Source organism: Denticeps clupeoides, chromosome 8 (assembly GCF_900700375.1).
Source record: "Denticeps clupeoides chromosome 8, fDenClu1.1, whole genome shotgun sequence".
Taxonomy (NCBI): domain Eukaryota; kingdom Metazoa; phylum Chordata; class Actinopteri; order Clupeiformes; family Denticipitidae; genus Denticeps; species Denticeps clupeoides.
In genome coordinates, this window is record NC_041714.1 from 6,120,176 (window position 1) to 6,145,026 (window position 24,851).

The window sequence follows — 24,851 nt, forward strand, 5'->3', positions numbered from 1 at the left end:
TAAGAGGGTTACAAGCATTGCAAATTTGAAATGCACGTGATATGGTGATGTTGTCAGGACACATCTATGGGTTAAAAGAAAAAAGAAACTGCGTATCGTGCAGCTATTAATGTCTCACATCATGTTACCATTAGCCTTGTTTCTGGTTTTCAGTTGATCAGATATTATTGTGTCACTGTGGAAATTGTGTTGAATTGGTTCAGGTAAGAGAGTAAGGGCTTGTTGTTGCATGACACAGACTGGACAATTTAATCTACAGCCTGATCACATGCATCAAATCACAGTCAAATTGTATGAAGCCAGCAAAAAGTATATGTTCAAAATGGTCAAAACTAATAATACATTTTATTTATAGAGCGCTTTTGAAGTACCCAATGTTGCTTTGCAGCAGGGTGTTTTTTTATATATTATTATTTATACATTATTTTTTAGTTTTTTTTTTTTTTTTGGTATTATTTGAAATATATAATTCCCTTAATAAATTACATTTAAATGAAGACCCTTTCCTCTTCACAGCAAGTACAGTCATACCTGACGTCATTTTCCCATATTTGTAAGGGGTCGAGGAGGCGCGGCACCACCGCCGCCCCCTGGTCGAGGAGCAGCGGCACCCAGAGGGGCGGTCAGCACACGCACCTCCCTGCCAGCAGCCAGCTTAGCCCGTGGGACCCCAGCACCAAGAGCCAGAGGGACCCCAGTGACTCCTGGATACAGACCTGCATTATTACATTCCACACAGAAGATTTACGACGACTACGTATGTCACTCCTACACTCAGTTGTTTGTTGTGCATTTTGATGTCAAAAAACAAATTATTGGCTACATCATGAATGCAACTGACTTGTGGATAGAGTGGCACAGAAGGGTGTGTTATGCAGCAAGAGAACAGTCAGTTCTTGTGTCGTAAGTAGAAAATATGGTCTTGTGTAAGGATCTGGGTGACCTCAGTGACCTTCTCTACCTTACTGCAGGCCTTCCGGGGTGTTCTGGTGTGCAGTGGTTAGTAACTAAGTGGTCCAGGGATGGACAACCAGGGAACCGGTGACAAGGTCATTGACTCTCAAGACTCATTTGAGGCGCTTGGGGAGTGACTTGTGCTACTGTGGCACTAAACAGACTGCAGAGCGGTCAGAATGACCATGCTGACCCCTATTCACCAACAAAAGTGAACATCAGGACTGGACCACGGAGCAATGGAAGAATCCCAGTCTAATGAATCTTGTTTCACTGGGAGCTGATCTTCAGTTTACGAAACATCTGCTAAAGCCTCAGCTAAACAATTGGCAATAAAAAAAAATGTGAAAAGTTGCCACTTTATTTACTGAAGGTTAATAGAATGAAAGTGCCCAGACAGAGCAGAGCATTTGACCCTTAGCCAGACACTGAGATTTGATGGAGAAAAAAAAGCAATTGAAGCCCTAGAGCCTCAAAGGTCTACTGCAATAGCGGTTTTATTTTCGTCTGGTGATACAAAATCCCTCAAATATATTTTTTTGTCCATTACAGTTTTGTCAACAGATTATTTAGTTGTTTAATTAGCAAAACAACATTTTCCACTTTGGCTTCATACCAGAACATTTCACATTCTTTGTAGTTTATGAAAAATTCCCGTATCATGTGACTCCATTGGATGATGTCAAAAAAGCATCTGTGGGGAAACAGACGCCTGATCTCGGAAGCGCACAAGGTTATTCTGAAAGAGCTAAGCAAGGTGAACATCAAATTCAAAGCTAATGAAAAAAGCAACGTTTCGCCGAGTCAATTTCAGTGAGCCTGTGCTCTGTGCCGAGCTCCTGTGTGTGCTGGTGATTGTAGATTGGCCTGTCTGCATTGGGAAATGCAAGACCACAGTCTCATTACCAGCCCGAATTGAGTTCTGATGTATGGCAAGCCAGAGTATTTCTGGAGAGTCCAAAAAGCTGGACATATTTTTCTTTTTCCGTAATTGGAATTTGGGAAGGTAGGTGGGGGCATGTGGAGTTATTCCAGGGAATTAAAGAATGAAGAGCTTGTCCACAACAGTTTGATCTCTTCCCTTTTCTCACCATGCTGCACCCTCCAGGGTTGTGTACAGACCTGGAGTGTTTCTACAAGATCTTAGACTAGTAAATCACCTTCAGCGAGTGCATTACAAACATGAAGATAAGTCATAATTAACAATAATTCGTTTTGGGAGGTTCAATGGTATTGATTCACACACACAACCACAACTTTATTAATGAAGGACAAATCAGAGAGAAACAAGCAATCAGGTTCTAGAACAGATGCAAACAAATGACAAGCAATCAAATAAAAGTGGAATTTGGAATGAAAAGTAATTGATTGACATTCAACATAAAGTAAAGTGCAAAAAAATATGCAAACAACAACATAAAAAAAAGTGAATGTGTAATGTAGTGTATTGTAGTGTAATGTGAGTTTTATTGTGTAGCCTATTAATGGATTCTATTGATTATATGCTGTTACTGGGTCATGATTCCTGTATTTTTTGTATGGTGACATTAAAATCTGAATTTGATCTCCAAAACTAAAGTAAAAAACTGTACAGGAAAAACACATTTTTATTTTGGTGAACTGACCCCTTTAATTGCTCAGTGCCTGCATTTTCAATGAACCTGAGCATTGAATTTCTTGAAAAGCACATAAATCCCCAACGCTGTCAGTAGAATTGCTCCAGGGAGCTGCTAATGATTGATTGTCTGTCATGTTGTCCCTCAGTCTCATAAATGCCGATACTGTAATGGCACCTGTTAAGTTACAGTACTGATTCATAGCGTCTCTGCCTAATGGACTGAGAAAGATAGATAGAGAGAGGGCACAATACAGATTATATGCAATAACCAACAAAGTATAGCAAGGAAATGGAGGAAAGGGAACAGATTGTGCCGGATAGCAAAATACTACAAGCTGGTTGGCTGATACTTGCTCTCCGATATTTATGAATTTCTAAGAAAATATGTTGCGTATAAAATGCTCTTTACAATGTTTCTTTGAGAAGAGGCAGGTAGGGATTAATGGGGACAATTTAAACTGCATCTTACTGCAGTTTTACTCTGTTTGATTGGTCACCCAGCACCAGTGTTTCTCATCTTTTTAAGATTGTAGTTGAACACGGTAGTTTTCCACTAAGTAGCTGTCCTACCAAGGGGGATGGAAAATAATACACATTTCTACACAACTACACACATTCCTGTCATGTTAAAACACAACATTTCCACCTTCAGTGTTCGGCATGCACCCCTGTTGCTGCATTTTACAAACGTTGTATAGATGATTTTCCCTTGATGGTCTCTCTTCAGAGAAAGTAAATGTAAAATAAAAGTTTTTTTTTTTTTAACAAACACACAATCCTTTGCTCTCCAAAGCATTAAGCAACCAACAGAGGAAAAAGTTGCTCGCCCCTGCCCTGAACATTGGACAGGTTCTGGAGAGCAGCTACTGCAGTGTGGAAAGGTGCAGTTTTTTAAAAGCTGTCTCCCATTCTATTTACAAGACTGCATTGTGTAGGAATCCTGATAATATCAGATTAAATATGTCCATTATAAATATGCCACATTTTGTGTCAAAAAAGGTTAACTTTACACAAACTGTACAATTCTACCAATGAGAACCTGGCTTGGTTCTTTTTTATTTAGACTGAACAACAATCCCTGCGTGAGCCAGTGTAAAATACACTGACATGAAAAATGAAAAATACAGTTTCTGAATTCTAGACGCTTGCACAAGTCAGTCTATACACAGTCATTCATAGCTGTCAGGATATTGACGTGGTGCTCTAACACACACACACACTTCATCCATAACAAGATTTTATTCCAGAGACAGGATGATTATGGCACACAGCGGGGTTACCCTGGATGCCCCCACAGTCGCTGTAATTGCTTTTTAACTACAGACTTGTGCTTATTGCTGAGTCGACGCTTCTCGGCTCAGCTAATTAGGAGAAGTGAATTTGTCCATGCAGAACTGCTCTGGCGAATAAAACAGATGTACAACACACACCTGAAGCACACCGCCTAATCATTTCATACAGAGACACACAAGTGGAAGAACCCAAAAATCCAAATGGTTTTATGCATTTGTAATTGTTGTTATTATTTGTTTCTGGGTTACCTTAGGCCAATAAGGAAAAAAAGCAATTTTTTTATTATTTTAATTCATATAATGCTCAAAGTGGACTGATATAAATGTTGCTTTGAAGAACCGTTCAACCAATGACTACAAAGTGCAAGGCTGCAGAGTGGTGCAGCTGGTAGCGCCGTGGGCTCACACCTCCTCGTGTGGGCGGAGTTTACCTGTTCTCCCCATGTTGGTTTCGTCCTGAATTCCAATGGCATGTACACTAAGTGGATTGGCATCTCAGATTTGCGTGTGTCCATGTCCCGAGATGGGCTCCTTAAGCATACGGAGTGAGTAAGGCATGTTGAATTTTGAGACGTTTTTGGAGAGTTAAATCAGAATCGAGTTTCTTGTCCACTCAAGGAATTTCATCATTGGTCATTTATGAACATTAAAATTAAATACAGACTTCAGTAAAAAAAAAAAATTCATTTTCTTAACTACAGAAAGCACACAATGTTCAGATCACATACAAGAAAAATATAGACAGTTCAGTCCACAGTTTTGTATTGAAATGTATGATTATGATGCATGATACTGGACCCGGCTCACGTTCACACAATCGTCCGCCAACGTTCTGCAGACCAATCTTCTGTATATGTCTTAAAAAACTGAAATACTTTCTTATTTTTTTCCTGGGGATGCAAGAAGCCAAGGAGTTGTGAACAATAAGAAGCGATGAATTACTAGCAGGGATTTCAAACTACTATCACCCCTGGGTTTACTTACAGTCACAGGAGGCAATACTTGTCGAAAGATAATAAAAAGCTGCATTGAAGGCTTCTGGCTGCTTGCTGTCCTAATTACACCGCACCGTGGTTCTCCGCCCATGTGCTAACGCTTGATTTATTCCCTGTTAGCTGGCTCAATAGGACTGCAGTTAATTGGTTTTCCAAATGACCATTGAACAGAAAGGATAAGGCATAATTAACTAGAAGGCTGCCATTGTTGTGGTGTTAGAACATCCCCCTCACTTTACGTCTCCTGGTAAAATAACCAAGGTGAATGCAATAGATGAGTTTTAAATATCTGCACAGGTTCAGGGAAAATAAGAAGCAGACATTAGATACCTTTTGAAGGTTATGGACACATCCGGGCCACTTGTACTGTTACTCCAAACTCCCAGCTCTCTGCTAATTAAAACTAATCACAAAGGCCTTTTCGAAATAGCATCTGAATCAGGAAGCAAGTGCTAGTCGTCAGCCTCCAAAAATGTCTTATTAATCTTTCAACGTCACATTAAAATTCCGTTTCAGGAAACCCCGTCATCCCTCGTTCCCTCCGAGCCGCGTGGCATTTATCTGGCACAGCTCGAGCTTCCCAGGGAAAGAAAAAAAAAACGTCGAGTACGTTCGGTGCCCTGCCCTGCAGAGAGGCTGGGCGTCTCTTTAACTCCGACGGAGAGATGAGGGGTGCAGGGAACCATCTCAGACCTCAGAACCATGGGAGAAAATGTTCACCTTCAAGCAATAAATTCCCACTCAGACGTCCATAAAAATCGTATGGTGTTTAAGGGGAACCCTTTAAACGAACGTACGTGGTCTGTAATGCAAAACATGGCTATAGTCATCATGTCTATGGATATGGGCTGTCAAAATAAATGCTACCATGTCTTATGAATGAATCGCAATTAATCACAGAATGTAGAGTTGACAGCCCTGGAGTACATACATTAAATATCATCTGCTTTATAGAGGTCAGCATAATTTGAGGAGGAAATAAATCAGTAAACGCACCTTAAACCTACAAAAACAACTTGAAATCTTATAACGGAGTCCTGACCTCAATCGCGGAATCCGAAATCCTCAACTCACATCAGCCTTCGAATATGGAGCCGCAACTGCCCTTTATACACTACTGCAGAGACACTCCCTGAGGGGTCAAAGTTCAGCAAAGCTATTCCACCACCAGAGGGGCTCAGAATATTTTCAGCCAAGTTTTGCGAGTTTTAGATGAAAGAAGAAAGTTTCCATAACTCTAAAGTTCTAGTTTTATTAGCCCCCCCCCCCCTTGTGAGCTCGGTGGGCTGGACAGGCCGTCATGTTCAGCCTTCTTTACATGACGTAACACAGTCTCCCAGCATGGAGCTGCTCTGCTCTGAACAAGCCTCCGACCGGGATCCGGAATGCCGGCGCTCACGTCGCACTTTATTCCAGTAACGTCATCGTCAAATGGTCTGTTAGTGAGCTCTTATTAAAGCGAGTCGCCAACAGAGGGAGGAAATGCTGTTGGATCCTCCGTACAACTTAATCCTCGACATAATCCTGCACTTTAATCCATGTTCATGCTCTTTAAAAGCAAAGTTGAACTTGAATGTTCTTGAATGTTTGTTTCTTTTCTCAAATATGGATGTCTGGGCTTATCAAACCTGATTAGTTGCCATGGCGTTATTAAACAACTAATAAAACTATTATTAAACCGGCACGAGGGTGCTGAAAACAGGGAAAACCAAAGGGGAGAACAAACCCGCAGGCGCGTGGTGATCGCCAGATCTGAAAACGGCACTGCACGACACAAGATAAATGTCGCAGCCGCCGATGGGCTGCTCAACAGCGCCCTCCAGATGGGTCCCAGGGTCGTCTCCAGGTGCACCCAGTCCTGACAGAACCTCCAGACCTTCTGTTCATCAGAAGCGTGGAGGTTTGAACTGGGACCTTTGCGTTGCTTTAGGGAGGAAGCAGCATGGTGTTCAGAGCCACGTTTCCAAACCCAGAGTTGGGTGAAGCAACAATACAGCCTTTATTGTTCAGCTCTGAGAGTCCTCGCTGCAAACACCTCTGCAGACCGCAGTGAAGCCGAACCGGACTCATTTGGAAGGTGTAGACTTTTGATTAGAAAAGTTGCAGAAACATTTCACTTCTTCTTCACATCACACTGGATCAGTTCCAGACGTCCCCCACTTTCGCTTACACATGACTGGAGTCATAATTGTCTCAGCAAACACTCATCAATCTGTTGTGTCGAGCGAGAGTCATGAATGCCACTTACTGGGTGTTATTTATGTGAGGAATGTGTTAATTAATTCTGAGATGGAGCTGACGACTGCAGATCAGTAACGAATGCTTCTCTTGTTTTTTTTTAGGGCTATGATGATGGATATGACGGCGAATATGATGACCAGAGTTATGATGCCTATGATGATAATTATAGCAATCAGTCCAAAAGGTATGAAAATGATTGTATTGATAATTGCCAATTTCGTCATTATTTAGAAAAATATGAACAACTTGCATCTCATTCTTCAGGAACACATTCAAATGTTTCTGTACTTTATTTCTTTCAGCGTTTCGGACTATTATGAATATGGAGCCAGTGAAGAAGGCTACAATAATTATGGTAAGAAGACTTTTCCTTTTATAAGAATTGCTGTTGTATTTCTTTAATTGCTTAACTTGATTGATTGCTAATGAATCAATATTCAGCATTATACGTCAGGCCTGCCGTTTTCAATGGCTGACAGAAATCATGTGGCGATGTCTCACAAAGCAAGTAACGATGCATCTAAATGTCATTGCATTGTATACTGTCACGGAAAATGATGATGTTTGATGGAACTATATCCACACAGAAGTTGCTGTTGAAAACGGTTATAACCAAATCTTCATATTGTAATCACCATGATACGTTTTAAGCTTGTGCTATAGTGTGAAATGCTGGATTTTAAATGCTGGATTGTTGTTCTATTGAACTGGCCACTGCCATATCAGGACAGTGTAGCCTCCCTCTCAGGCTTAATCATTGCTTAATTATAACCTCGAGGCAGATTACTGGGGGGAAAGACAAAGAAAACGAGTGCATGCTTTAGTCTTTGATCTAGAAAGAAAGAAAGAAAGCGTGCATCCAAACAGCATGGATGCAGACGAGGGGGTGTCCTCTCAGGCGTTTTCACGTCATTCCCTCATGGCACGTTGCCCTAACCAGACAACTCTGGCAATGGCTCCACCGTCCTACAGAGACAGTCATGTTTCACTGCTGAAAGATAAGGAGAAAAGCCCTATTGTGGCGGCCAGTGCCAAACCTCTGGAGACATGGAGGCCGCGTCAGTGAGCGGTATCTGTCCTGGCTGGCTGTGTAGCTGCAGGGTGGGATTTTTAGCTGAGGGGGTTTCATCCGCTCGTTCAGCCACTAATTCGTGTGCCCTCATAAGATTACATTTGGAGCCCAACGTCGTGATGTTCGTGTCTGCGATCCTGCTGTTCCCGACTGACGCCAGGCAGAAGTGTTTAACATGGTCGTGCACTCAGTTGTGCACTGCAGGGCTGGTGTATGGCAACACAATAACCAAGAGAGCCACAGCCCAGTTTTATAATCCCTAAAATGTCATTTTCATTCTTAACCTTGATTATTTTGCTGCCTTTAGCTATATGGTTTGGGTGGTTTGCTATACATGTATGTGTTATATGTTTAACATAACTAGCTATAAATACCTGAAATAAGACCAGAGACTCTTTCATATTTACATTTGATCTCATACTACTGTTTAATACACAGGGAAAAATATGAGTTAATTGGTTTTTCCAATACTTTAGAGGGGACTGTATATGTATGTCTATTTAAATGTGGGCTTTTTGTGTTCCTCAAATGCACAATTTGCACTCACACAATTCAAATATTTCCCAGTTGCTGTTATTATAATTTTCCCAAAGCTGCCTGGATATGATGCGTGTGAAAGTCTGTTGGTTGGGGTTGGGTGGCTTGGCTTTTTGTTGATGGTCTACTGATCAAGATCTTAAGATTTGGCCTAATGCGTCCCACAACGCAGCAAATTTTATGCCAAAAAAAAGACACACTGTGAGGAATTCATGCATCATTGTGCCTCTGATGACTGATAATTAGCCAGGCAGGTTATGACAGTTTTTTTTTCTTGCATAATTCATGTCGCTTATTAGGGTATGAATATCCAGTTGTTAATGAGCTTTAAAAGGCAATTAAAATTCAATTTTTCATTAGCAACACTTTGTGGTAGTCACATTTAAATAAATGATTTTTATCAAATTTAGTGGATGCTGAAGGCAGGATGTTGCAGTCACATTTGCTGCAAACAGTATAAAAAAAAACATTATGCTGCAAAACCGATGCACGTGAGCAACAATGGCAAACAACTGCCATTGTTTCCAGAGCTACCTTTGGGTAACGTTGCTGTCTTGAAATGTTTCTATTTTCAGCTGAAGAGGAGTGGACTTCCTCTCGCCCTTGCCTCAAAGCCCCAGCAACACGGCTTTCAAGAGGGTGCTACAGAGAACACCCCTACGGTAGATATTAAAGATGCTCAAAAATGTCCTCCAACACGACCGGCACAATAATTAGACCCTCCAAATTCGAAAAAGTTCCTCTGAAGTAGGACCAAGAAAAGCCTCACTTAAACTTAAACTCTTTTTTTTGGACAATATGGACTCATTTATAGAGAAAGGAAAAAGAGAGCGGCAGGGTGGCCTGATTAACCCTTTTTTCCGTGGATGGCTGCTGTCCATTTTGATTGTACGTAACTGTGTGTCATTCATAACGCGAAGCATGAAGTTGAGACGTAACGTGTGCTTACTGCCATCCTCCAGCGATCCGGGAGATCGTCAACGGGGGCAGAAAGACTTTCCACCACTAACCACACTGTACATAACTTCTTTTATAACTCTTGTCCAATTTAATGGTGTTAAATATTGAGTTTGTAAAGTTCATTTCAATTTTGGTATTGGGTTTTGAAAGCAATTGGCTATGTATGTAGCTACCAACAAGTGCTCTGTTCTGTGTTAACATGTATTTGTACATAAATAATGTAATAAAAACAACATAAAGCACCATGTGTAATCTTCTCTAAATAGGTGACCGTAATTGTCAGCTTTGTTCTGCTCTAATTTGTTAATAATGCTTTTTCTTTTTCCTTTCTTTTTTTCTTTTGTAAAATTAGATGCATACAAAGTACATGTTCTTAGAACTAAATGCCTGTTTGGAATTAGAGTTTTCATACTAAAAATCAGCACAAAAATTTACAAGACTTGTCTTACAGTAAGTCATTCTGTGTAACCATAGATAAGCTACATTAATACTTTAAAGCAGAATCATTTTAAAGTTAGCGTTAAATTGTTAATTGAATACTGGGTAGTACTTAAATGTATAACATGTTATTGGATCTTAATTGTTTAGACAAATAAATTTGATTTTTAACATATTCTTCAAGCTTGACCTTATTAAAACACCAATTCTGATTGACTTCTTTGCACTAGCATGTCTCAGAGAGTGTTTTGGCGATAAAAGAGGTAAGAATATCACCCGCACTATAATAAGGTTGTCCAGATGCCTTCAAATTTTTGTGTTGGCCAGTAATCCAAACGCATGTGAATAACATTAACACTCGTTGCGGAAATACAATGGGATGCACTTTAATCTTTTATTTTGTCTCTGCTACTCTTTTCTTTCCATTCCTGGTACTTAACCTCAGTATTTTGAAGTGTAATGTCAGTGCTTTTAAATACCTCTGCTCCTGAAGGACATTAGAAACCTGAACTCTGTTTTGTGACTTATTAGACTCGAAGGCTGATGCTAATTAAGAGACTGACAGGCTGCTGAAATGACTAAACATAATGCAGGTAACCCAATATAACTCTAATGTTACGTATGCTAATCGTAAATAGTTACTCATACTTTAAAAAAAGTAAACCTGACCCTCCTAAACGCTAACAAGTAAAACCGCTAATTAATGTTAACTAGACTGAATAAAAATGACTCTGCAGAGGAAAAAAAAAGGATCGTGACAATGGAATCACTAAAAGAATCTAAAACTAATATTAAAATCTGACATGTTAAACTAAATCTTTTAACTTGAAACAAAAACAAGTCTATAATTATTTGTGACAGTTTGACAAATTTGTCCCTCTCTTCAATTGGTTTACTTTTTTGGTATTATATTATATATATATATAATCACACTGCATGGCGGCTTTGAGTAGTTTAGAGGCTTTGCTGGTGTTACTGTTCTTGTCAGTATTTTGAATTGAGGTATAAAATAAGAAATGTATTCTGAATTTTGACTGTTTCTCCTCCACAGGTCTGATGCACTGTGTGAATAGTTAAAAAGATGAAAATGGCTGTTTTCAGGTGAGTGAACAATCATTATTAGAATTACACGGTTTGCTTGAGCTCTAAATTCTGGCTGGTTGAACTATATAAACCATCTCGATCATAGATAGTTTTTTTATTGTTAAATATTTTTTTATGGTTTACTTGAGGTTGCACAGTACCTGGAAATATTGCCATCAGTCCTTTTTGTGGAAATGTTGCAAGGCAAGCATTGCTTATTAATAAAAACTGAACATCTACTAAATGCCATAAATGTAAACTTAACTATCAGGGGAATTTTGGAATTTGTCTGCAATTTGCAAAAATGAAAGTGAAGTGATTGTCATTGTGATACACTGCAGCACAGCGCACTGTGCACACAGTGAAATGTGTCCTCTGCTTTTAATTATCACCCTTGGTGAGCAGTGGGCAGCCATGACAGGCGCCCAGGGAGCAGTGTGTGGGGACGGTGATTTGATCAAGGGGACCTCGGTGCTACTTTCTTATTACGAGTTTGCTTTTTACCTACTAAGTCAACCAGATCCTAGTTTCATAGAAAACATTCTACTGCTGTCTGGGAATATAGTCTGAAGCTCTTTCGGGCTCCTTCGATCAAACCAGACAGATTAGCAGTCAGCGAGTATCTTCAGACATCCAAACAGCATCCACTGAAGAAAATATACAGTGGTGGCCTAGCGGTGAAGGAAGCTGCCCCGTAATCAGAAGGTTCAAATACCGATCCGCCAAGTTGCCACTGAGTAAAGCACCGTCCCCACACACTGCTCCCCGGGCGCCTGTCATGGCTGCCCACTGCTCACCAAGGGTGATGGTTAAAAGCAGAGGACACGTTTCGTTGTGTGTGCTGTGCTGTGTTGCAGTGTATCACAATGACAATCACTTCACCTTAACTTTCGGACAACATTTCACCTCCTCACAATTTTCATCACGTTGTTCCTCATTAACAGCAGAATTATCCAACACAATTAAGTTGCGTCTTTTTCCAAGGCTTGTTAATTGCATTAGCAGCAGCTAAATGACTCTGTATGCATTAATTCCTCCTACTGTTCTCCACAGTTGCACAGGAAAGCCTGACTTAGCATATTCATTTAAGCAGACTTGTGGGAATAGGCCGCACTTTAAAGATGTGTAATTCCCACTGTACCCAGTAAGTAATCGGACATTTTTTTTTTTTTGTCGTGTGGTTGCACTTTACTTTCCAAAGGCAAATATTTATCAGCCCGAGAAAAAAATCCTGCGTATGCTGGGACCAGCTTTTCTCTTTTTTCTTCTTTTGCACGTTGCACAATAAAATATGGTACAATATTATCTCATGCCAACAGCAAGTGAAGGCTCACGGCAGCGATCTGAGCATTCCGATGCTTGTTAATAGAATAACATCATTCATCCGTGGGTATGAAGGATGGTTCACTTACACGACGACTGCTCCGAGGTCCGCCGTCTGCTCCGAATACTGCGGAGCGGTTAGCCTGGAACTGAGTCTACAGATTAATTACACACATGACTGATAGTCATGGGGGACGGTCTGCTCGTGTGCAACTGCACCCTGTACTACGGTGCTTTGAACACTGGCGTAATTAACATTCCCCTAATTAAGCTGCAAACCGCGGCCGGGTAAAACAGACAACAGTTGTGTAATGTAATGGGGATGGGTCACACGCAGCTAATAAATATCCACACCGCGGCCTCCTCTTTTCCTTCAAGGGGACGGTTGCAGATCCTGGTCGGAGGGCCGTGGATGAGAGGAAGGAGGGAGGGATGTTTGTCCGGCGGAAAGAGGTAATTATCACAACTTGGCATTCATTGCCATGGGTTCGTGCTTTCATGGGAGGTGATTGAACTTGGCAGTGTGGCCCCCTTCTAAACAAGGGGGGCCCTTTTTTTTTACACCTTAAAAAAAGACATGTAAAGGATGTTTTGACCTCTTTTGACCTCCGATGCACGTGTCTGTTTAAACATCTTACACCCAAGATCTGAGATAAGGAAACGATGTAGAGACGCCCACAGAATCTGATGATTTGTATGCAGAACTGCGTTCATTACCTACAGCGGCTTCAGAGGGTCTGCAGACTTTCAGGACGGATCCGTTTTCAGGGAGGATATTTACTTGGCTACCCACCAACGGTGCAAGTTTTTCAGCAGTATAAGCATTTTACTGTTCTTTATGTTCTCTGGGGTAAAATATGATGACCTTACAGTGTGTCTGCTTAGAAATGAAATATTTGTTTTAGTCACCGAACGCTAAAATGCTGCCAAACTGAGCTGACATGTTGACGATTCTACATAAGCAAGTGAGAAGCAGTGTCATTAGTATGTGAAGAATTCATAGGCAAATTATTACATGAAGGTCCCTTTAGCCTTCATGTAATGTTTGAGTTGTTGGGAGGCTTTGCAATATAATGAACTCAAAGTGCCTCAAGTGCAAAATTTATTTGGGGTGTGGCAGAAACACTGCTAACTTGAGGACAGGGTGATCATTCAGAGGCTTTAGGCTTACCATCAAGTTCAGTAACTTCTGCTCACTTCATTCCTAAACGGCGTGTAAATTATGTATAATTATGGTTCATTTGCATTAACAAGCTCTGAAGGTCTTTTTTTAAATCGATCAGGAATAACTATGGCTGCAGTAGCCTTGTATGGATAGTGTAGGGTCATTATGATGGAATCCAGATATCTGGATGATCGCCAGTCTACCTATTATAGATGCCGATATCCTTTTGTTGAGTGATGTACACAGAACTGTAAACACAGCACCTAGTTATAATGGGACAGTGTTAAAAAAAATCGACTGGCTGGGGTGACATTGATACAGCATTTAAAGTGTCTTCATATGGCTTGGTTAGATTTTTAGTCATTATGTTTTATTATGATTCATGGTCCTCAACTTCATTTTCATATCCCTTATTTAAATTTTAATACCTCAGGAAAACAGTCATATTTAATAGATAAAAGACACAATTTTCCCTAAATGCACATCATCCATCATCACACCTACAATGAGAGTAAATTTAGAGCCTGCAATTCCTCCAGTGTACATGCCTTTGGATGGTGGGAGGAAACCGGAGAACCAGCATGGGGAGATCATGTAAAGTCAGTCCTTACAAGGTCCGAGGTGGGATTCAAACTCACAACCTTGGAGGCGTGAGACCATGTTGCCAACTGCCGCGCTACATCATAATACAATATACTGTAAATCTAAAAATGAGTATTGCCTGAATTAGCTGCTGTAATATTATTATAGTGGGAGGTATGGTAAACCCTCACACTACTCTTTACTGTAATGAAATTGGCCAACTCTGGCCAGGAATGTAAAATAAAGAGTCCTGTATAAAGTATGAGTGCAATCACTACACAATCCACTTGATGTCCATTTCTGATGCATAAACACTGGTGTAGCCTGTACAATGGATGCTTTATTATGCAGCGTTGGATTAACGTTGTAGATATCAAGGAAGCACAGTCATATGAAAAATGACTGTCGGTCTCTGCTATTTACCCATCTTCAATAATCATAATAATTCAGCTTTTATTCCACACCTGGCAGTCGTATCCGTACGCAGCTCAGCCATTCATCAGCTCATGCTAGTACATACAGGCGGGTGGGAGTTGAGGGAAGAGTTGATTAAAAACACGCCTTGCCATTGAGGGCTAAAATGACTTGGCTGTGTAACGATACAGAGGCTCTGCCTCTGCCTGACCTCTTCTACAAACTCTGCAATCCTTAAAATGGAAGCGGATTATGCGTTTTCCCCTTTAAAAAGTAATAAAAGCCAGGTCAAGGAAAACGCTAAAAAGCTATTAGGCACGGCCATAAAGAAGAGGATGATGGGGGAAAAGTCCCATTTCGAATGCCTTCCTCTTCTTCTGACCTCGTGGCTGCGAATCCTCAATGCTCATAAAGTGAGCGGGACAGTAAATCAGCACTCCCTGATCACAGATTACTGCTGCTGGCCAGAGAGAGTTATCAGCTTTTCAGATGAGAAATACACACGATTACTTCTTTACAAAAGTTCATGTGATAGAGGTATGAGCTTAATGCTGGGTTGCATGGGGGCGGTAGCCTTTTAAAAGGATGGTTGAGGGCAAAACTTTAATATCCAAGGTGTTTAAGGATGTTCAGTATGCTCGGTATGGAAATTCAGTATTGTAGGACATCAAACTTATATCAATATATAATATACAGTACAGGCCAAAAGTTTGGACACATCTTCTCATTCAATGCGTTTTCTTTATTTTCATGACCATTTACGTTGGTAGATTCTCACTGAAGGCATCAAAACTATGAATGAACACATGTGAAGTTATGTACTTAACAAAAAATATCTGAAAACATGTTTTATATTCTAGTTTCTTTGCTCTGATTACTGCTTTGCACACTCTTTTTTTTAATGAGCAGCATGGGACATCAAAATGTATAACTATTTTGCATTGAGTATCACCATAAAACTGTAAATGAAAGAAGTGACATTGACCAATATGGAGGAAACAGAAAGGAAGGGGAAAAATAGGAAACAGGGAAGCGAAGTAACACTTTTTTCACGAAGATCAGTCCACTCACGCACACCTCCTGAAAAAACAACACCCACACATAGGGAGGACAACAGGTGCTGGAAATCAAGGGGCGTGGCCTGCATTCCACGCTCCGGGGACCGTCGTCATGTGTCCTGCTGTCTACAGGCTCCACTGTTACAGTCAAATGGCAAATTTCATTTTTAAAGGATGCCGCTGGAAACTTGGACAACTTTGCAATCTACATTACATCCATGATGGAGAAATATCCCGCCTGTTTTTCATCTGTTCATATTGAAATTATTCCATAATGGACATTTCTCAACGCTCAGATATTTCACACGTTTTATCTTCTCTCCCCAAAGGTATGCATGCTGGGCATGTATGAATGGTGTGTGTTAGAGTGGTAATCGGGTTATTTTTAAAACTTTTTAAAAGCCTGGCCTTCTTTGCACATGTTACCAGCGCTAGATTAAGAGGGAAAGGAACTGCAGTTCTTTAAAACACATCACCTGATGAGGGTGGCTGAGAATTTTAAATCCAATTAAAAATCAACATTTAATAAAACCAAAATTTTAACATGAGAAATATATACGGAGAGGACACGAACTTTGTGTTTGCTGACCACTCAGCCCAAAATGATTGAGCCCGAAGCCGACTCGGGCCAAAATTTACAACTCCGTGTGCGCCCAGCATCCCGGAATGAGCTGCCAAGATCCTGACTAGGAATAAGTGGTGATAGATATTATTATTATTATTGTTTTTTTCAAGCAGTTATAAAAAGATGCTACGCCCTGCCAACCAGCACCTTTTACTGCCCGCAGTTGGATGCCATCTAGAACCGGGCCTGCCGCTAATTAGGTCTGCAGTTCATTATGAGACTTTTTTTTCCCATTCTAATTTGGAAATCATCAAAACCAAGATGCAATATTACAAATCCTATTACTGTGATTTACTGGATTCAAAAATTATACATTGAAACCACTACAATTAATTTAAAAATAGCTTTGCTGTGTCAGAAAAACTGTGTAAACCAGATTCTGCAGATTATTTTACAACAAGGCAAGAGATTTTACATTTACGGCATTTATCAGACGCTCTTATCCAGAGCGACTTACAATCAGTAGGTCCAGGGACAGTCCCCCCCTGGACACACTCAGGGTTAAGTGTCTTGCTCAGGGACACAATGGTAGTAAGTGGGGTTTTGTGTTCTTCTGGGTCATAGGTGCGTGTTTTACCTGCTGGGCTACGGCCACCCAGTCGATTTAAGGTAGATTCAATCCAAGTCCAGTCTATTTACAGATTTACAAGATGTGTGCTAATAAGGGGCGGTGTAACAAAACCATGCTGTACGTGCAAAAAACACATTTCAGATTCACATTAGACCTTAAGTGCCTGGCATCAGACTGCTTTGCACAGATTCTCATTCAGCCCTGCCGACGTGCAGCGTCTCCTTGAGCCAGTAAATGTAAAATTGAACATCTGAAACGTTCCTCTCCTGCTTTCTTCCAGGCTCTCGCCATGCAGTAAATCCCAGCCAGTGGTGACGACTGTGGAGAGGGCGGAGATCAGGCTCACTCTCACACAAGTAGGCGCGGTAAGTGTCTGGAGCTGAGACCTGCAGGACCAACAAAAAAAAAAAAAAAGCCACAAATGGTGTGAAATATTTAGGAATCAAAGAGCGAGAGGCGTAATTGATGGGAGATGATGGGAAAGAGGCTAAAATGTGCCAGCAGGAAGGGACACAGCATGAGGAGGGAATAAGAAACAGCATGCATACGGCATGGCGGCGCGAGCCTCAGATTACATTCAATGTCTCCTGCGTACAAAGAAAGGAAATTCTTCCAGGGAGCCACGGTAAACTCTGGCGAGGGCATCCTGCACACATTCCGTACGGATGTTGTTTGCATCCGGAATTTGAAAGGCATCCTGCGGGAGGTGCCAGGTGCGTCTTCCATGTGGACCATATTTGCACAGCATCTGTTTATGCAGCGCTGTGGCTGTGAGTGATTTGTTTAGCCGAGATTTGGAAGGAATAAAAAAAAAAAAAACGTCACTCACGCGGCCATCGCCAAAAAAAACGCCCTCTGATCCACTCTCATACCAAACGGCGGCGCCGCGTCGGCCGTGGGCCAAATCCCGAGGGCTGAGCATATGCTTGTTTTCTGTTCTCCGGAGTGGCCGCCATTGTTCCGGCTGCTCTCACGCAACAGACTACAAGCGACTCGCAGCCCACAGCTGGATTCTCCGGAAAGCTTCTCGGCACGATCAGCCTCTCCAACATAGCTCTGCTAGCTGGTGATTGATGGTCGCCGACGTGGTCGCAGTCAATCATGCCGAATACCTGGTCAATTTGTCTTTTTTTTTTTCTTTTGTAGTTACATTTACATTTACGGCATTTCTCAGACGCCCTTATCCAGAGCGACTTACAAAGCGTAGTTACAGGGACAGTCTACCCCCGGAGATACTCAGGGTTAAAGGTCATGCTCAGGGACACAATGGTAGTGGGTTTGGTGGGGTTCGAACCTGTGACTCTGTGTTACACGCCAGTCTACTACCTTCCCTGGAGTCCTGTGCTGTACCGTAATGTGGTCTGAATGGCCTTCTGCACACATACACGGGTATTACTTGTCCGTGTGAGCCTCAGATGTGACGCCCCGTACAGCAGCGCTGACCTCCAGTTATGGGGCCGGAGCCCTGCGTGGTCGCCTCGGCGCGGTCACCTCGGCGCGGAAGGGAAATAAAGCCTCGAGAAAGTCCACCCGCCATCGCCGTTTACCCGCGTAACGTCCTTTATTAGCCTAACCGCGCCTGTGGGATTCAGGGCCTGCCAGCTCCGCGAGGGTTACTCGTCCTCTCATCCTGTCCCGGGCCAAAAAAAAAAGTCCCCCAGCAGTGCAGGGTTTTTGATATAGGAGTTAATTAAAGAGAAAGTGAGTGAAAATCAAAACATTTGACAATAACACCATCTGCTTTCACCGGCTTATTCCCCCGCACAATAGCAGCACAACGCGCTTTGGCAGAGTGGGCCGAGGGATTTGCTCAGGAAGCCGGGATAATTACCAGGCTGTGCCTCTTCCCCAGTGGCGCGTTGGGAACGGCGAGATGTGGACTCGGCTCTCGCCCTTTATCCCACACACAACGCACATTGCGGAAGGAAACTCCTCCTGCTCGGCTTGTCACTTTGCACAGACTGACAGCGTCAGACTAAGTGAAAGTGGTTTAAGGGGGAGCTGCGTGATGCCTGCTTGGTCGTGGTTGATTTCCATGTTTTCCTTTTGGAACACGTTGGCCTGAAATGTTCCACGCATCCTGATACATGCAGTGTGTTTCACATTTTATATCTCCCTAAAAATGTCCTCTCTGGCATGTTGCTTTCAATGTCATTTTAAGTTATTGCGTTGTTTTGGTGTCATAATGTCATGTGACAAGATGTCATTTGAATGATGTTGCTTCGAAACAGCAAGCTGGAACTATTTTATCTAAATTTTCCCAATTTTTTTTAGACTTGCAGCTAAAATCGTGACATTGTCTATAACCAGAAAATAATCATGTTCTGTTTCGTTCCTCTTTACAGATCTTGGGAAGACCTAGTTGATCCTGGCGGAGGAACTCAAGTCCACTTCATCGAGAAGGTCTTTCAATATGACTATTTGTATGTTTGTTCTTGCATTATAACAATGCATTGAACTTTATGGCTGCATGTGTTCTCCATTTCACCCAAGAGAGCAGCTCAAGGCCTGACAGCTGGTCACACTCTGGCCGGATGTCCAATCTGCTCTGACAAAAGGTGGCCAGGGGTCACCTGAGACGTCCAGAAGCAGTCGCCCAGAAAAATGCCATAAGGCCAAAGCCAAACATTTGTTTGTCAATGTGTGAAGTGCAGGGAACAGAACAAAGAGACCCAGATTACATGTCCACTCTCATATACAGTATGTACTGTGAGGATTAGTAAAGTCTTAACAAGTGAAGTGATTGTCATTGTGTTACACTGCAGCACAGCACACGGTGACACAATGAAATGTGTCCTCTACTTTTAACCATCACCCTTGGTGAGAAGTGGGCCATGACAGGCGCCCGGGGAGCAGCGTGTGGGGACGGTGCTTTGCTCAGTGGCAATTTCAAGAGTACCGGGTCACCTTTAGCACGATTTAAAACATGCTTTACACTTTGTATATATATGCATATAAACACATAGTCAATCTCTCTTATTAGTCAATTATTTTGAGACTCCTACTGTTCTGAAGAATCTTTGGAAGAATCCCGCTCTTTACCTTCACAACTGTGCTGCACATGATTATCATCTTTATAAGCAGCTTCATGAGACGATCATTAACATGAGTGAAGGCAGCAACTAACCTGTCAAGAGCACAGCAAAGGTTCACTACTGTGAAGAGCCTTATTTCATCATTTTGAATGTTCAGTCTAACGTTAGCAGTCAGAAACTTAAGTGAGTTAATGTTCCGGAATTTTTGACTGGTAGCTTATTTTTAAGTCAAGCATGTCATTTAAATTTTTTTTTTTTATTAAATTCTTCTGCCAATAGGTTGGGATCAGATTGGCTTTTTTTATTTCCCACTGCTAAATTATACAAGCGTTTTCACCCTTATCTCCCGCTCGTGTTTAATTTTCAGGCCTGCGTAATGTTGTCGGAAAATCAGCATTACTGAGTTGTCTTGCAGTAATAGCATGTCAGATTCTGTTTATTTCCTGCTTTGTTATGTACGGAAATTGTGAAATGGATTTTTTTTTTCTTCTCCTTTTCCATTTCAGCACTGCAGATAAAGGCTGTCACTTTGGCAGCAGCACGCCGGCCCCGGCTCATCTGTGGATATTACAGCCAACCATCTTCACACCCACAAATGTTAAATGGACTGCACTTGATGCAACGGGCACGTTCCAAAACTGGGACCTGAAAGTCACAGTGTTTTATATTCCAAGGTACTAAATAAAGGTGTTAAACAAAACCAACCGCATCCTGATTTTTATTCAGAATATTTAGCATTGTGTCCAGTTGCGTGGCACCGATGCCTTTAACCGTTTAAAGGCTTGATCATAAGTTTCAGCGCGGGGCCACAGACGTTGTGGCATTCTGCAGCGTCAGCCGGAGTCTGTCATCACTGAAGGATGGAGACGAGCGCTGCACACTTCAAGCAGGATAAAAAATGGTGTGTGGTGGATAGTGCCAACGTGAACATGTTAGTTCATTAAGCAGTTTGGTCCGCTGCTGGCACCCGGGCCAGATGTCACCGTCGCTTTATAGCGCCAGTCTGTCACTGGACCGTAAACAAATGACTGCCAGACAAAGCCTGTTACCCTGCTGCCTGCCACCGCGCCCGACAGTGAAGGACGTGCATCTGGCGAGCGTTAATTACCACTTCGGCAGGCCGCTGGGGTTATGGAGACGGGCGCGGCATCCACTGCGGCCTTCAGGGGGGTTAAATCTGCGTTTCACCAGGATTTCATAAAAAAAAGCTGCACCATACAGCTGGAATCGCAGATCTAGGTCTCAGCTGGGATTATTCTAGACGTTCGGAATCAGGGTCCTTTAGGATCTGGGCTCCTTTATCCTTTCCATCATAAAAGTGAAAGTGAAGTGATTGTCATTGTAAGATACTGCAGCACAGCACCCGGTGACACAACGAAATGTGTCCTCTGCTTTTAACCATCACCCTTGGTGAGCAGTGGGCAGCAATGACAGAGAGAGACCCCAGGCTGAGAATCTCCTTGGTGTGAGCGCACCGCTGCAACATACTTTCATACATACATGCAGCCCACAACCTACATTCCAGGCCTGCTGTCTCCAAGCGACATGGACTCTTCTAATAAAAAGGTACGCCTTCCATTTCGCTATTCAAGATGTGCAAGAGTGCAAAGATTAGAAATTCTGGAATGGTGCTAGTGGGGCGAGGGGCTTCAGAAGATGCAGAGCACAGCAGGGTGACAGTTCAAACAGAGTCATTCCCCGCCATGAGACAGGTAGGGCCGGCCAGGCTTTATTTAAACAGTTGCTCTTGCTTGATGAGGGGAAAGGGCTGAGACCTGTACGTTCTTTGATTTCCTTTCTTTATCGCTGGAGGCAGTGGGTTGGCACGTCAGAGTACTCTAAGAACCTTGAGGAGTCCTACTGAGAACCAGAATCAAAGCTAACTTACCCTGAGCTCAGGTCCTGACCTTTTCCCGCAGAGAGAATGTATTTTTCTTCAGCCCCGTCACCCATAGGTCTCCGCAGTCCACAGACTTTTTTTTTTACAGGATTTGTGCTCACACAAGGAGAACATGCCTGCTGCTATTTTAACATCTCTAGGACTTAGCAGTAGGTCAAAATACCCGTTTCTAAGATCCATGTAGATAACAGATATTAAGCCTCATTTCTTTTTTTATTAACTTCTTAGATTTTATTATTAATTTAATTCCAAATGCTCTGTTTTGTGACTTACTATATGCGAAAGGCACTTTTTAAATATTGTCTTTAAAATATGAGAAGAAGGATTGTGACTGCTCTTTTTCTGTTTTAAGATGTAATGTCACAATTTTGTTTAAATGTGATAAGATGTCCAGGAATACCACATAACTATGCTTTCTTATTAAAATATAAATGACAAAAATGGGTTGTCTATGGTGTCTTTTAAAAACTGAAATAGAGCCACTGTAGAGCAGCAGAGCAGTACTGAAAATCTGCTTTTTGTCATTTATATTTTAATAAGAAAGCATAGTTATGTGGTATTCCTGGACATCTTATCCTCATATTTTAAAGACAATATTTATAAAGTGCCTTTCGCATATAGTAAGTCACAAAACAGAGCATTTGGAATTAAATTAATAATAAAATCTAAGAAGTTGATAAAAAAGAAATGAGGCTTAATATCTGTTATCTAATATCATCTTGTGTGTCCCATCCCTGACCCCACCTAAGTACCATGTCCATTCCAGCTTGGAGAATAGGTTACACTTGGCTGTCCCATTCTTCCACACGCTTTGTGACGCTGACTGAAACCGTACATGAAGACGACAAGAGCGCAAAAAAACGAAATCAGCTGCCGGAAAATCTGTATTCGCCGGCGGTAGATATGAGCCAGTATATCTTGTGGGGAAACACACACATTAACATCTGATAAATATTTTAGCACATGCAGAAATGAGGGCAGCGATTCAATTTGTGCGCGCCGTAAATGTGTCACGCCGCATACATCACCACATCGCGCTACATGCAGCACACATAAAACAGGGCCACGCGATGGGAGGCATGGCGCACTTTTACTTTCTTTTACTTGATACTGACGTCTGAAAGCAACTGGACTTTCTTTCTTTGAGGTAGAGACGTTTCATTCTGCATCCACAGGACTTTGTCAATCTGAGGGAAGTTGGCTTGTGCCCACAAATTTATCCTCCAGGTTGTTTTACCTCAATCCCGCCTTGAATGGGCTCGTTGAGAGGAACAGAGGCGGGGGGGGGGGGGGGGGGGGTCCTTAAATGTGGCCAACCTGGTGGACGTGTAAATTGGGCCTGATTTTACTGGGGATGGAAGAGAGGGCAGCAAAGTAGGTTGGAGATCTGGGTAGGTCTGAGGCCTCCACCTCTGTTGAGTGAGGGTTTGTTGATTTGCAAAGCTTCCTTCACTCCTGTCTCAAACCACCTATCTTCTCTGTCCAATATTTGAACATTCTCGTCCCAAAATGAGCGTTCTTTGTCCTCAAGGTGAAGGTACACAGCTGATAGTGGCCCTGAGGTATTGCTCCTTCTGTGCTGGGCCATCCTCCTGTGTAGCAGCTGTTTGGTTTCCCCGATGTGCAGCTCGGAGCACTCTTCACCGCACTGGACAGCATACACTACATTGCTCTTCTACTGTTCTGGTGTCCGGTCTTTGGGATGGACGAGTCTGCATTCTGGATATATTTGGGTATTACATGGTGTTACATGAATCCATTCGCAGGCTGCTGGTTCACTAATCTCTGTGTCTGTGAAGGGCTGAGTTTTGTAGAATTATTACAGAGTCTCCATCTGGTTATAAGTCAAGACTCGATCAGAGCACGAGGTGTTCAAGTCTAGAAGAATCTACAGCATACAAAACAGTACAGTACAATACACATAACCACAAAATACACATTACACTAAGACATGATTAGATACATTTACATGATGAGTAATATATATGTAATCATTTTATAATATTAACAAAAATTCATACAAAACAATAATATTAATATGTTACAATACCAAGTGTTCAGTTGTTTTTTTGGTTCAGAACCTTTATGGCCTGCAGGTAAAAGCTGTCCTCTCCTGCTGGTTCGTCCGGGATACCGTGGTGCCGCCTGCCAGAGGGCAGCTTGGCAGAGAACACATGATTTTAGGGGGTTTTCTTCAGCCAACATTTCCTTTGTGGCAACAGCCATATTCTGAAAAGAAAAAATCTCCGCAAGAGTTGAGGGATAGTGTGGACTGTGAAGGATTCATCAGAGCGACTTTTTTTTTTGACAGCATTTGATGGACCGTCTCAGCTGGCAAGTCTCTAATAGGCCACTTACGTCACATCCAGTCTTCAAACGTGTCCTCGGAAGGACCTGGTCTGAAAAAAAGGAAACCGCTGTTTTATACCATTCTGCTTAGAATTGTACTTTTTTCTCTCTCTTTACTTCTCTTGACTTTTTTTTTTTAAACAGAGAGAAGGTGGGCAAACATATGCTCTGAAATGGTTGCCAATTTTCCAAACATAGTTGTCAAGGCAACCAGGCACTTTCTTAATGCAGAGTAAAAATATACATCATGGCTGCTATTCAGCACAGTATTTCTGTGCTATGTTTTCTCAGGTAAATGAGTTAATATGCCGAGTCTAATTTAAATTAATTAATTAAGTAATTAATTAATTAATTACTGTCTTTGGCTACTCCAAACTCGGTGTTGTACAGAGATTTTAATTATTAATTGGCGATGTGCATAATAATGCCTCCAGAGGGAAGGTATTGAAAATTCCTTTGAAGCCCGTCTCAGCAGAGAGCACATCAGGAACGGGGAAGAGCGGCCCTTTAATGGGATTCGGCGCAGGCCTCTCACCAGCTGCGCGGCATTATGGATTCCCTGTCATATTGGTTGTTGACACCCCATGCTCCAGTGCTCGGCGCAGTGGCGCTGCAGCCAGCCTCTGTTCTGCAGATTCC

At 42.1% G+C, this 24,851-nt stretch overlaps 1 protein-coding gene across 4 annotated transcripts in view; it reads left to right on the top strand.

The window, feature by feature from the left end:
• Positions 1-20,632, top strand: part of khdrbs2 (KH domain containing, RNA binding, signal transduction associated 2) — a 56,091-nt gene extending 35,459 nt beyond the window's left edge. Inside the window, exons 6-14 of one of the 4 annotated variants that reach the window (XM_028990139.1) lie at positions 559-757; positions 7,202-7,284; positions 7,403-7,455; positions 9,285-9,371; positions 11,159-11,208; positions 12,892-12,966; positions 17,209-17,293; positions 19,274-19,351; positions 20,470-20,632. In XM_028990139.1, the coding sequence (XP_028845972.1) occupies positions 559-757; positions 7,202-7,284; positions 7,403-7,455; positions 9,285-9,371; positions 11,159-11,184 (448 nt within the window). In that variant the 3' untranslated portion in view covers positions 11,185-11,208; positions 12,892-12,966; positions 17,209-17,293; positions 19,274-19,351; positions 20,470-20,632. Of the gene's footprint in view, positions 1-558; positions 758-7,201; positions 7,285-7,402; positions 7,456-9,284; positions 10,281-11,158; positions 11,209-12,891; positions 12,967-17,208; positions 17,294-19,273; positions 19,352-20,469 lie in introns of those variants that run through there. The other 3 variants (XM_028990137.1, XM_028990138.1, XM_028990141.1) reach the window with 3 other exon arrangements.
• The last annotated feature ends 4,219 nt before the right edge of the window (positions 20,633-24,851 follow it).